The sequence below is a fragment of the Toxoplasma gondii genome, chromosome IV (assembly GCF_000006565.2).
Source record: "Toxoplasma gondii ME49 chromosome IV, whole genome shotgun sequence".
NCBI lineage: Eukaryota > Apicomplexa > Conoidasida > Eucoccidiorida > Sarcocystidae > Toxoplasma > Toxoplasma gondii.
The window spans coordinates 1,203,591-1,217,086 of record NC_031471.1 but is presented as its reverse complement, the minus strand read 5'-3'; the positions used below and the strand labels follow the sequence as shown (position 1 = coordinate 1,217,086).

The window sequence follows — 13,496 nt, the reverse complement described above, 5'->3', positions numbered from 1 at the left end:
TGAGAAAACGTCACAGAGCAAGCGAGAAAACTCGCCGCACGGTGTGCGCATCTCTCTTGTTTCTAGCATGAACTTTTGTGCCTTAGACGGCGCCAGTTTTCTTTTTCATTGCCTCTCGTTCTCCTGTTCCTTGCGTGATTTTCTCCTGCTGTGTTCCAACGAGCGTGTCGATATTTCTGTCGTCCTTGGTACCGCATTCTCGGCCGTTGTGTCCCACTTCCCGGTCCGGTTCCCTCACAAGCGAAGATGTCTGTCGCAAACAGAAAGTTTGTAAACGGTGCATTGGAGGCCGCCGTCAACTTCTGGCGTTCGGTCGACCGGAGAGAAGAAACCCAGAAAGAAACCCTGGAGCTGCTCAAAAATTTGACCGAAGATGAACTTGCGAAGCTCTTCCTCGCCCGCCTAGAATTCGGAACGGTAAGCCCCGTCCTCCGCTTCCTCGTAGACACAGAAAGCAACAACAGAAGCCGTCGTACAGACAAAACCATCAATGCGACCCCTGAACTTTGCTGTCGACCCCCGCAATCATGTACTGAAGACGCGTGCACAAGGGCGGGCGGTAGATCTGCGGAATTAACATTCGATGCCTAGGTGCTTACGTAAGTAGTCACAATGCTGAGTTCCTTCCGGTGTGTGGTAGAGAGCGATGAACAGGTGCCCGGAAAAGAAGCCTTGGCGAGGTCAGGCTCGACGTTGCGATTCCAAATCGGTTCACACAAAATATGAAACCTGTTTGACATGCATTTTTGTAGATAATGTGTCTCGGGTGACAGTTTGGCCTTTTCATTGCATGCAGGCGGGTTTACGAGGACGAATGGGAGCCGGGTTCAGCAGAATGAACGACGTGACTATCCAACAAACTACCCAGGTGAGTTCAGCAGTGGCAATTCGATTTTTTCTGTGGCGTCAATGTCACAAAGAAAGGGAACGCATGAACGCACAGATATACACGAAGTTCTAAACAGTTGCTTCGGTACTTGCGTACACGCCCATGTACATGTCTCGTAGTTAAGCTGTCTAGGAGTTCAAGAGACGAAGAGCAAGAAAAAGCTACCAGAGTTTACGGTGTGGTGAGCGTATACACTGGAAACGTACATCGGCGATGAGGGCTGCTCCGACGGTGTTTTGTCGGAGCTCCAGCAACCCCGTCATCGTGCGTGTGTCCACTCTATTGCAACTCGTTTCTGTGTCTTCGCTTTCCCTCAATTCCCGTAAAACGCTGGTTATTACCTTCTCTCTTCAGGGATATTGCGCCTTCCTCGTAGATGTCTTTGGAGAGGACGGCAAAGATCGTGGCGTTGTGATTGGCTTCGATGCGAGACATAACTCAAGAAGGTAAGCAAATTGCCTGCTGTTTTGCTTCGTTCACGCATCATCGCAGTCTCGCCTTCAGCCCCCTCCGTAGGCGACTGTCGTGATGAATGTCCGTATGTATCGACGTGCACGCGCATGCGCGTGAGTGGTTATACGCACTCGTACCTTAGCATTAGAAGGCACAAGCGAAGGCGCCGCGCCAAACTGATCGACGATACAAGCGTGTCTCTGGCTTCGATGAGCCTGGTTTCTTGTGCCCTTGTCTTCACAATTTCCTGTCTTTACGCCAGAACAACTGTCACATCGGCGCACACTCTGTAGGGAAAATCTCGTCCAGAGTGGTTACCGTTACCTAGACATTTCTTGCAAATTTTCTTGCTGCTCAGGTTCGCTCAGCTGACGGCTGCGGTGTTTTTGAGCAAAGGCTTTCGCGTGCAACTCTTCAGTGACATCGTGCACACGCCCATGGTGCCCTACACGGTTGTGGCCGCGAACTGTATCGCGGGCATTATGATTACAGCATCTCACAACCCCAAGGCTGACAACGGCTACAAGGTGTATGCGGCGAACGGCGCACAGATCATCCCACCTATGGACAGCGAGATCTCCGCCTTCATCAACAGCAATCTCGTAAGCGTCAGACCCAAAGGTGGTGATCCTGTCGACAATAAATGTTGCGCGTTCCTCAAGGGTAGCAGACAGGCCGGCACCTTTAGGCTCTTGTCGGTTTCGCCGCGCCCTGAAGGCGGCATTGCTGCATGCACGCATGGACATGTGTATGGATCCATAAATGGAACTTGCATGCTCCGTGCAACTGAATGGCGAGCGCACATCTGTGTGCTTGGACAGCTTGTTTGCTGAGTGTTCGTGGGCTTGAATAGAATTTTGAGTAAGGAGCGGTGTTCCGCAGCCTTGTAACGTTTTTTCTTTGTAAAGTGAAACTGGCCAAAGTAAGGCCGGCTGTCGCGGACTGCGGTTTCTGTGACGGAGTATCTGCAGTGGTGTCCTGGTTGCCAATTGAAGTTAACGACCGCTGCTGTCTCGGTTTCTAGTATGACATTTGCTCGCTCGTTTTACAGAATCTGATGCCACTTAGTGGTGCACTCTTCACATGCATTCGTATCGTCCAAAAAAAGAAGGAATGGGTTTTCCGACTTGTTTCGAGTCGACAGCGGAAGTGGCAACAGAGAGCCAGTTTATGCTTGCGACTTTGAGGCACACAGAGGTGGACAAAGAAGAAGACGAGGGGCTTCCGTGGTTCGTCCATTTTCGGGATTGCAGTCCCGGTGTTTCTTCCGTAGTGGCCTCACGCTCCTGACGCTGTGCTGTTTGAAAACCGGTTGCTAGCAATTATAGCATCTGTGCCTTGTGACACGGTGCTTCCACAATGTCGGGTGTTCAGGATTTCTGGAGCGACGTGGATGAGTATTTTGACAGCAAAACCGGGATGCTGACGGAGAAGGCCGCGAACAGTTCTCTCTTGGAGGATCCACTGAACACGTACGTTGACGCTTATATCAAGGACATTGCGGCAGACCTCTGCGTTGCGGAACAGCAAGGAAGTGACTTGAAGTTCATGTACACTGCCATGCACGGCGTTGGAACGCCGATGGTCAAGAAGATGCTTGCGGCGTTTGGTTTCAACGATAACCTCCTCACAGGTAAGGCGGGCCTCGAAGCGAGGACGACACGTAATTGTAGCAAAGGGAACTCCGTTGCTCTTTGGTAGTGGGTCTGCGAAGAAGTATTCGTTTGTGACTTTATTTCCTTATTTCCTAGGCTCGCCCGCGGTGAGCAAAAACGTTATTCCAGAGTCGCAAACGACATGCCCACGAGTTTGATGCTGTTGGTTTTGCGCGGTTCTTGTGTTCTCTGTTATGGCCAACGAGGGCGCGCTGACGAGTTGAATATCCAAGAATGCATAGCTCAGTTCCATCACAACCTGACTTCTCAACCGTGTATGTATGATCAGCCTCTCTTGCCTAACTTCTGTGCTGTTGGCGTGGTTCTCTTCCCTGTGTTTGCGTGCGTAGTGGATGCTCAGTGTACTCCGGACCCTGAGTTCCCCACTGTAGCCTTCCCGAATCCGGAAGAGAAGGGTGCGCTCGATTTAGCGTTCCAGGAGGCCGACAGCCACGGTCTTACTCTGGTCATTGCCAACGACCCAGATGCAGATCGCTTTGCCGCAGCTGAGAAATGCGAGTAAGCATGTGGTTTCACCAAACACAACAAAAAAGACGTACTGATGTGTGGAGAGCCCTGAGGAGTCGAGAATGAGTCTCCCCTGTTGAGGGGTGACAGGGTGACACAGATGTGGTGTGCCGGTATAGCATGAGTCAGGAGAACGCTTCCGGATGACGGTATGGGAGCCCTGAAAGACAGGTTCATGTGTATGCGATGGAACGATGTGCTCTTTTCTTGGCCAGATCTGTACCGTGGGCTTGGCAGCGGGATAACTCAACCGCTTTTGTGGACGACTCTCGGAGAAATGCGAATTCGGTTGCGGATGCCACTGAATTCGTAGGTCTAGCTGCTGGTTGCGAATGCTTCGCTTCGTTCCGTCGTCGTGAATGCCAGTTTTGGATTCCCTGTGAACCATTGTCGGCGAGGACGGCACACATATCTCTCTGTATCCTCCTCGTGTGTGCGTAAGCATCTGTATCATAGTGTGTAATATTTCTGCCACCTGTGTTTTTCAGCGGTCGCTGGTACCAGTTTACGGGAGACGAGCTGGGAGCTATCCTGGGGGCGTATGCAATAAAACTGAGAGAAGGTCAGGGAATCTCCAAATCGAAGATGGCACTCATCTGTTCTGCTGTCTCTTCGCGGATGCTTCAAAAGATTGCCAAGGTGAGCGACTGTTTCTCAAGGCAATGTTGCTGGGACCCGCGCTGGAACCTCAGGTAGTGACGTCCGCCGCCACTGCAGAGCTTCGTAGCTTTGGACAACCAGTGAATTTTGTGTTTTCGAATCATGCTGAAGTTGTTCGGTGCCGACTGCTATTTAAACACAACAGATACCATAGCTGTAGATGAATGGTAATTTTAGAGAACGGGGGACAAACGTTATCCAGAATTACTGGGAGGTTGTTCTCGAACAACTAAATCTTGTTGGCTACTCCCCAAAAAGAGTGCATAAATAACTGTGTATAATTGCTTTGAACAGTTTGTTTTGAAGTGCTGGTGCGCAACAATTGTAAAGAACTTGGTAGTCTGTATTCCATAACCGGAGTAACTTAAATATCAAACGTTTTGTTTTGCACAACTGGATTCAACGAGGTGTGGGCATGAGTGATTCGAGGAGATACGCTATGTTTCTGCCTGTGAAGTGAGGTTTCGTGGAAGGATGCTGGTTTCGCTGGAGGTATTATTCATTTGGCTGGTAACATTCGATTACATTTCCAGGAAAACGGCTGCACATTTGCCGAGACAATGACGGGATTCAAGTGGATGGAGAACAAGGCAATTGAAATGGAGGCGGAAGGCCTGATACCGGTGTTTGTGTACGAAGAGGCCTTGGGTTATGCTCTGAGCCAAAGAGTACGGGACAAAGACGGCGTGAGTGCAGCAGCGGTGTGGATGCAGATGGCGATCGACCTCTACTCGAGAGGCCAAACGGTGATGGACTTTTTAATGTCTTTGCGCAAGCGGTACGGCTATTTTGTAACGCGAAATTCGTATTTCATCTGCCCAGACCCGCGATTGATCCAAGGACTTTTTAAGGATTTTGCAAACGGGGGAAACTACCCAAAACAGTTGGGACCGTTCACGATTCGCCGAATCCGAGATGTTGGCCGCGGCTACGACAGCGAGGAACAGTGCAGTTTCCCGTCAAACTGTGAGATGCTGACGGTGTACTTGGACAACGGAGCTGTCGTTACACTTCGAGGCAGTGGGACTGAACCGAAGCTGAAATACTATGCAGAGACCAGCTCAACTGACCCAGAGCAGGGCGTGGCGGAACTGGCAAAAGTTATTGCCGCGGTTATCTCAGACTTTGTGAAACCGGAGATCCATCCCGCGATCCAGGTCACACTCTGATGAGATAAGCATCTAACGCGTGCACATTGGTCCACCATGACACATGCCACATGTGCTGAGTTGGACATTCTTATCTGCGGAATCAAGGTAGCCGTGTGTCTCTCTGTGAGGCTGATGTTGAGGTACAAATCCGATATGGCGATGTGTACGTATGCGCGAAGTCAGCGCGTGCTCTGAACCGTGTGCCGAGGTGGGAAACGCTTTTGATGGACGAAAAATAGTACCCTGTGTTTAGGCACAGCTCGCTTTCCTGTGTACACGGTGAATCTCCCAGCGTTGGACGTTCTTGGCGCAAGCGCCGAGGTAGGAATTCGTGAGTCGAGTTACGAGTTGCCGATCCACTTCGTGTGATAATACCAATTGCTGTTTCGGGTGTCGAGTTGGAAAGTCTTGCGCCTATATTCGAATACATGTGTTGAGTTGCACCTGTATGGTTTGAGGAGATTGCGTGTTAAATGTTTTGCATCTCGCGTCGATTTTTAAATGAATTCCACACTGAGGCCCCCTATCAGGTGCTGAAGCAGAATCGCGAATATGTCACATGCCCAGGTACATATGTTTTGCATGAATACTGAGACAAGGTTTGGTGTTTAAATCCCCCCTGTTCTCTGAACTGAGGAATAGCCATACATTCACCGTGAGCCTCTTGCAACCAGGCTTCTGCCCGTAGGTAAATTTCAACAGTGGCAAGACACCAGTGGCTTGTAGTTCGCATAGTTTCTACGTCCTGAATTCGAGATTGTGTGGATAGTACAGTAGTCCCATCAACACACCCAAAAGTTTGCACTCTTACTTCACACACTTCACGACCCTGCTCACCTCACCGTGTCTACAACTCCCGAGCACGCCTTGCGTTCCTCCACCGCGGAATTATGCGCAGTTTGACAGTTTTCAATATGCACATGACGGTTTACGATGTTGAGATGCGAAGGAGTGGAAGAGTTTATCAGATAGGCATCCACGTGTAGAGCATGAGCCGTTCCACAGTGTCTGATGAGTTCTACTATGCACTCAATCTTAAAAGCAATTCAGTCCTACGATGGGCGATCGCACGAATGTTATTTCGCTGCACTCTTTACAAACGCGAACACACAGTTTCCTGTTTCCCGCGTTCGATTGCTGTGCTAATCGTTCATGCACTGCTGTTCTGGTCACTCGGTTGAAACCTGAGACAGACTCGACGGTGAAGGGCCCGTTCGTCATCCCTTGAAAAAGGCCAGCATTCACCCAACGGCATCCTCCTTGAGAAGGGAGGGTTCAAAGCTGAAGCACATTTGTGTGAGCACTTTTCGCAGACATAGCATATAGAGCCCGAGTTGGTTTCTCTGCGATGTATTAGCCAGTGCACTTCGAGTCACTCACCTGGTTTCCTCCACCTCTGGGAGAATTCACAGGCATTCGGCGCGGTTGCGTTCCCAGGATTCTAGCCAAATGTGATCTAGTAGCTCCCTCGAGGAAAAGACAACCGGAGAGTGCGTGGTCAACTGGATGTGGCTAATTCTTTAAAACACCCCTCGTTCCACCTGCGTTTCCTGCAAAAGTAGAATTTACGATGGCTTGAAGCCTTGCATCGTCAATGACGACTTCCTGCTTCAAAGCGCTCGCAAAGCAGAGGTTGCTCAGCAGGGTCGTTTTTTGTTTTACAGTGGAAGGGACTGGTGATCTGTGCATTCCCGTAGTGCGGGATTCACTGCTTTTCTCAACGGCGGCTACGAATCTGTTGGAACCCCACAGACAATGTGTTTGTTTGTTGACAGATCCCTGAAGGCGCCCAAGAACAGCGCTGGATATATATTCTTATGTGTGTTTGAAATAGACACAAGTGAAGCCACTCCGAGAGTGGTTTTGAAGTAGCTTTGCGCCAATTCAAGTCTACCTTTTTTTGGCTGGTGTACGCCATGACTCACTGAATATGCGCTGTTGATCCTGGGGACTCGAAACCGGAGCGGATTCAGCTTCCGTTTGGGATGCTTGCAGCTGTAAGGAATATGGAATTTCGTCATCCACGTTTTCAACAACCGATCTTGATTCTTTTATATCACTGAGGCTCTACGAAAAGCCGATGACCTCGATTTCCTTCGGCATCGAGTTGCATGCGCATGCAACTGCGAAAAGAGAGACGCATCGTCGGTACGCTGTGGCACTGATTTGTGTCATTTTTTCGCGACACAGTATTTTGTCGCCGTTCCCTTTTCGACACGAAAACACTACCACGTCGGCTCCAATTCTCATTTTCGAGTGGCCAGTTGTCACCGAGAAATTGGAGTCTTCTTCCCTTTCCTGTGTTCGCGATGAGTCGAACCTTTGGCGGTCGCGACGGGACCGTCAAAGAAACTGCTGGACTCGAAGAGTTGTCACCCGAGCACACTTTTCTGATGTCTGACGATTCCCATCGGGGTCAACGGTTGCGAGACGAAGTCCTCGACCAGCTGAGGACGGTCATTGACCCTGACCTGCACAAAGACATTGTCTCTCTCGGTTTCGTACGGGATTTGGAGATTCAAGAGCATGCTGGTTCCGTAAAGTTTCGCTTGAGGCTGACGACGCCAGCCTGCCCAGTCAAGGACCTTTTTGTCTCCACTTGCACGGCGCGTCTTCAGGGGCTCGATTGGGTTCACCAAGTGAGGCTAGGATACCGGATGAAAATTCTCTCAGCTAGCTTGCAAGAGAAGCACTTTTTAATAGCACCGGATGGTGACCCAATTTCATGCGTAGTTCTGCCATCGCAGTCCGCCTCCTCTTCGTAACTGAACTCGCTCGGCATCACAAAAGCTCTAAGGATAGCCAGTTTGTTTTATTCTAGTCTCTTTTTCATGACCATGCATCCATGTGATACCCTAACAGTTGCACAGTAGGGCCGAGATAGTCGAAGCGCTCCAGGCAACGGAGAGGGAAACCGCGCTCTTTGGGAAGCTAAGCACGCAGAATTTGTATCATGCTCAAAGGAGACTTGGAGATAGGCCGTGTCCCATACCGAGACTATGTGTTATGCGTATCCTGGACGGATTTACACTACTGTTCAATGCACTTCAAAAATGTCCCAGCTCGTTCAGCTTGTTTATTGAATCGTGTGCATCGCCTGGCACCTTCACATGCGCCACAGCAAAGTCGGCTTACGTTCGTGAGTTTGTAGAGATTCGTTTAGACTGCTTGTGTTTCTTGACCGGTTGAACCGGCTTCTGCATGGAGAAGCACGCTTGTGACGACCTTGGGTTTGCTCGTTTTCAGGTGGACATTCAGCTGGACAGTCAAAAATCTTCTGGATCGACTGCATCTGGTCCCGGTGCCCGCGACGGGTTGAAGCGTGTGTCGTTTGTGCTCGCAGTAACGTCTTGCAAAGGCGGAGTCGGAAAGTCGACAGTCGCCGTCAACTTGGCATTCATGCTTCGGCGTTTGGGCGCGAAAGTTGGCCTTCTTGACGCGGACTTGTACGGGCCCAGTCTTCCCGTTCTGCTTCCACTAGAGGACACAAACGTGTATTTTGAGGAAGAGAGCGAGGGAGAGGACTACGCAGATGAGCGCAGAAACGAGATAGATGTCAGACCGAAGAGAACTACGGCTCGGGGCCATTCAAGAGCACACAGTAGCCATGGTCGTTCCATTGCCTTCGAACAGACGAAGCGTCAAGATAGGGATGCTGGCGCGCGGGAAAAAAAAACGTGCGCTAGTGGAAAAGAAGACGATGGCGAAAAGCGCCAGCCGAAACTACGTCCTCTGGTCTACAATGGCGTCAAGATCATGTCGTACGGATTTATTCGGAATTCCGGATCTCAAGTGAGTCGCATCTTGCCCGTTTTGCTCATCGTTTAGTGACATCCTCGGTGTCTACGGAAGTTCAGAACGCCGAAGCGGCTATTGTGAGGATAGACGTGGAAGAGAACAGGAGGCGCAAATGACATCGCTGACGGTGGTGTAGGTGGACGAGTTAAAGGATTGGAGTTGCACATGCTGTCACTCGTATTGACAGGTAGCGAGAACCCACTTCAGCTCCACACTTCGCCTCAGGAGACCATAGGCCTGCTTGGATCCTTGAGACTTGTTTCCACGCAGCTCGCGTGAACCGAGGAGTTTCGAGATGGCTCCGCACAGCTGTACCGCCTGAGCAATCAGACGTCTGAGTGGGACTTGAAAAACATGCGACTCGATTGTGGACGCCTTTATATCTTCCTTGTTGAGGCGTGGAAACAAAACGCTTACAGGACCCATTGCTAGTCGCTGCGCTGGTGATGTCCGCGATATTCAGGGTTTTTCTGCTTTACGCGGGCCATTTGCAAGTAGCGTCATCGAGCAGCTCTTGACAGGCACAGCCTGGCGAGACCTCGACTACCTGGTCATCGATTTCCCTCCGGGGACTGGCGACATTCACATAACCCTCTCTCAGGCGGTGAACATTGATGCGTGCGTTGTAGTGACGACGCCTCAAACGCTGAGGTATGAGTCGGAGTGCAAATTCCCTTTTCTCGTTCAGTAGTTGCGGCCAAAGGTCAATTACTGGTTCATGGTGGGGTCTCCCATCTCTTGAGGAGGGGGAGGCACCGTGGTAAAAACACTGCAGATTCGGATGACTGCGGAGATACGTTCTTTAGTTCCCGAAGTTGTGTTTGCGGACTCCACTTTTCTTGCCAGTCTTTATGTGTCGGCTGAACCTGATTAGCGCACTATCCATTATTTCGTAGGCAAGCCGTACGTCTGGATGCATCGCAGAGGGTTTTCGTTTTGTTTTTCCCGAGAAAAAATATGGTCGAAAAAACGAACATGTATACACTAGCACGGGTGGTACGGTGAGTGTAGTTTTGTGAAGTGTTGTACAGTTATTCTTGGTGTGGATTGCCAGCACGACAGATGCGGAGAGAGGAATTAAGATGTTCAACGAACTCGGCATTCCCACCATATGCATTGTGAACAATATGGCCCACTTCGTATGCGACGGATGCCAAAAGAAGCACATTCTTTTCCCCGGACAGCAAAACGTCGAGAAGCTTGCAGATCTCGCGGAGGCGCCGCACGTCGTTCAAATTCCTCTCGATCCTCGTCTCTCCCAAGTTGTTGGGGCAGAAGAGTCTGCGGACGAGCCTACGCAGGACGACGCGCAGAGCTCGGGCGAATCGTACACATTTCCTGTCGTAGAACGGCTCCGCAAGCACCCCAGAGACAAAGTGAGGAGCACATTCAGCAAATAAGGAAAGTCGTGGCGCTTGCTCAATGCAGCGCTCCCAGAGCTCCGTATGTTTGGTCTCACCGTAATGGCGTATCGGCAGTCAGTCTGTAGCGCCCGGTGGTCTTAGATCGTTGCATTGCTACGACAGTTTGCAAGCCTTCACTCGACGGAGAAGGCCTCTAAGGCGATTACACAGTGTTATGTTTTGCAGGCCTTCGTCTCTTTCGAGTAACACCGACCGCCCTCTGCACTGCACCCTTACCTTTTTCCAATCCAACTGGTGCAAATGTGTCCGTTTCAACAGGTATACTCAGTGTTCCACGAACTCGCTGCCATCGTGGTGCGGGAGCTGTCGACTTTGCGCTACGGATATGTTGGTCCCTCTGTCATGCTTTCTGGAGATTCGTATGTCGAGATTGGCCTTCCGAGGAGAATTCGGAGGCCGTGCATCGCGGATGCTGACAAGCCCTGGACGTCCCCGATCGGGAATTCTGACGATCAAGAGGCGGCTGCGACGGGTTAGTTTCAGCGGAGAGAGTCGTTTGACGGAAAACAGCAATGCTACAGGTTGGCGCGCTCGTCAGCGCGACTTGTCTGTATGTTCCGCTGCGGGTTTTGCCGAGAAGCCCGCATGTAGTTGAGCGCCGGCGGCGTAGGTAGTGCTACTGCACAGAACACATGCAACTTGTACTAGTTACTATCTCATGTCTTACTACCGTATTGGTTCTATGATTCCAGTAAACCACCATAATGTGACGCAGTTGCGAGTGGCTGACAACGCGTTTCTTGATGTCTGTGCCAAGGGAGCTCTAGGGATGCATTAGAACGGAGTTTTTGTAGGTGGGTTTCGCATTCGTTTTTCGTCCAGGAAATGCCATTACGTCGGATCCCCACGCTGTTTCCGTAAACGTCTGCACGATCTCTCTCCGACGCATACGGGACGCTTGTCAATGTAAAAGCTGCGCAGCAGAGGTGCGAAGAGATCAATTATCCGGGTACGTATCTGCGTCGCGGCTCAAGGGAATAACTGTCGCTTACGCCAACGAGGCCACGGAGCAGAAGGTACATGCGCCGGTCGTTGCTATCCACATCTCAGGTCAGGTGCTGGTGTGCGTCGTCTCACATGCAGCTGTTTCGGAGTGCTTTATGCAGTTCTGCCATTTGGAAAGGCGCTTCAAATATGGCAACGTATGGCAGCAGACGGAGGGAATGAGTTGCACGGTTTTAGGAAATGGGGTTACAACCAGTCATGAATTTTGATCATTCTCGGTTTTGCAGACAGAACGCAAGGAATTCAGGAGAGCTAGCTCTGACGGAGGTTCTTCACGCGTCCAACCGCAGTCTGATCTTCGTGTGGTAGGGCAAGACCGGAACGCCCAGAGGCATGTCTATGATAAGGGGAGAATTCCGATGGTTAAGCAAGGATTGGGTTTGCCGTTCATTTAACATTGATTGCCGTCATGACGAATGCGCCAGTTCAGTACCCAGTCATCTGGTACCTTTGTGCCTTCAGTTGCCGCAAAGTTCTGTACTATCACACCGGCTGTTCTTGTTGCCCATTTACTGTGAGAGAGAGGGATATACGCGGTACTCTTTCCTACAAGCTATATGTTCGCTTTTAGTTTCAATTGCTGTAATCTTTCATACACGGCGGTGGCACGGTTGACACCTGTGATACTTGAGTGCCAACGGTGGGTAGTTGTGAATTAGTGCGGAAAGACAGGAAAGAAATGAATTATTTGTTCTCGTTCAATTCCGTTCAGGGACGATGGTCACCGGACGGCGCTGCCGCTCCAAACCGTGGAACGCCTCGCGCTGGAGGAGGACGAGATCCAAAGTCGCGCAAGTAAGAAGTCTTGAAGCAGCGGAGAGATAAGTCGTTGTCCCTCTGTCGGCATTTCACTGTTGCCAGTTCATGCAAAGTCATGAAAATTCGGGTTTTTGTGTAGCGTTTCACTCAAGTTTCCAGTCAGTTGTAGCTACAAAAAAGCTATAGTTGGTGTCCACTGTGTTTTCTCAGACGGTTCAGTATGCATGGCAGGCGCTCAACCAGAGCTTGAGTGGTGAATTGAATCACAGGGAAACCACTTTTGCGAATGTTCTGCTCCTACCGCTACCGACCCATTAGACGAGACACACTCCTCCCGTTCCTCCATTCAGACGCGACTATCAACTTTGATGCATTGATGGGCATGATCAGTCCGTGTACGGTTTGTTGGGCTTTGGACCTGTCCTGTCCGTTTTATTAGAATTAGAGGACAGAAAGTGACAGTGTTTCCGTCGGGGACGCTCCTGAGAAGGTACCCGCATGCCATGTTCAAGTGAAGGAAGACACACGTTGTGCAAAAAGTTCCTGTGCAAATTTCAAGGTCACATGGCTTTTGTGGGTATGACGGAATCTGTGGAACAACGGCATAGAACGCTCATGATACGACACGGTAGGACTGCGACTGTAGTGAGAGGGTTAGGGGCGTGGAGGCGAAGGCTTTCGTGGAAGGGTGCTGTCCTCTCCCAGCAAGTCCTTTCTTAAAGAACATTATGCAGGTACTATCCCCCAACCCCTCAACAGAGATAAAGAAACGTTTGTCGTGTAGTACCGCCTTTTTGTTCCCTCCATTTCCACGAATGTAGGAGGCCGGAGGGAGTACGCGGTTCATTTGATTGTCTGTGTACATGCACTGTTAAGCGATTGTTCTTGTCAATAACTTGAATGCTAACTGGAGGACATGCACACATATCGGAAGTGGGAACTTGTTTTCTTAACGGAATGTGTAGAATGCATTCGGCCTTGAAGTATCTTAATTTAAAATCGCCCGTCACGCTTGATATCCAGAGAGGAAGGCACGAAAGAGAAAGAGGGGCGGTTTGACTGCAGCTGATACCCACAGTCGCTACGCAAGGTTTCAGTTCTGAGTAACTGGAACACGAGATTCAAAACGACAACAACTGGCTTTCCCAAAGCATCGTGCATGCAATTCTGTGTT

At 50.4% G+C, this 13,496-nt stretch overlaps 2 protein-coding genes across 2 annotated transcripts; both read left to right on the top strand.

Moving 5' to 3' along the window:
- The first annotated feature begins 49 nt into the window (after positions 1-49).
- GPM2 (glucosephosphate-mutase GPM2) lies at positions 50-5,965 on the top strand. Its single transcript, XM_002369756.1, has 8 exons — positions 50-417; positions 797-868; positions 1,244-1,335; positions 1,701-1,944; positions 2,717-2,975; positions 3,348-3,516; positions 4,014-4,164; positions 4,719-5,965. Exons 1-8 carry the CDS (start codon positions 247-249, stop codon positions 5,352-5,354), a joined length of 1,794 nt encoding a protein of 597 aa, XP_002369797.1. The 5' UTR covers positions 50-246; the 3' UTR covers positions 5,355-5,965.
- A 1,576-nt stretch (positions 5,966-7,541) lies between these two features.
- TGME49_318590 (MRP family domain-containing protein) lies at positions 7,542-13,292 on the top strand. The gene is made up of 9 exons (XM_002369757.2): positions 7,542-7,975; positions 8,583-9,128; positions 9,598-9,785; positions 10,189-10,510; positions 10,817-11,030; positions 11,381-11,507; positions 11,791-11,868; positions 12,276-12,358; positions 12,533-13,292. Exons 1-9 carry the CDS (start codon positions 7,646-7,648, stop codon positions 12,577-12,579), a joined length of 1,935 nt encoding a protein of 644 aa, XP_002369798.1. The 5' UTR covers positions 7,542-7,645; the 3' UTR covers positions 12,580-13,292.
- The last annotated feature ends 204 nt before the right edge of the window (positions 13,293-13,496 follow it).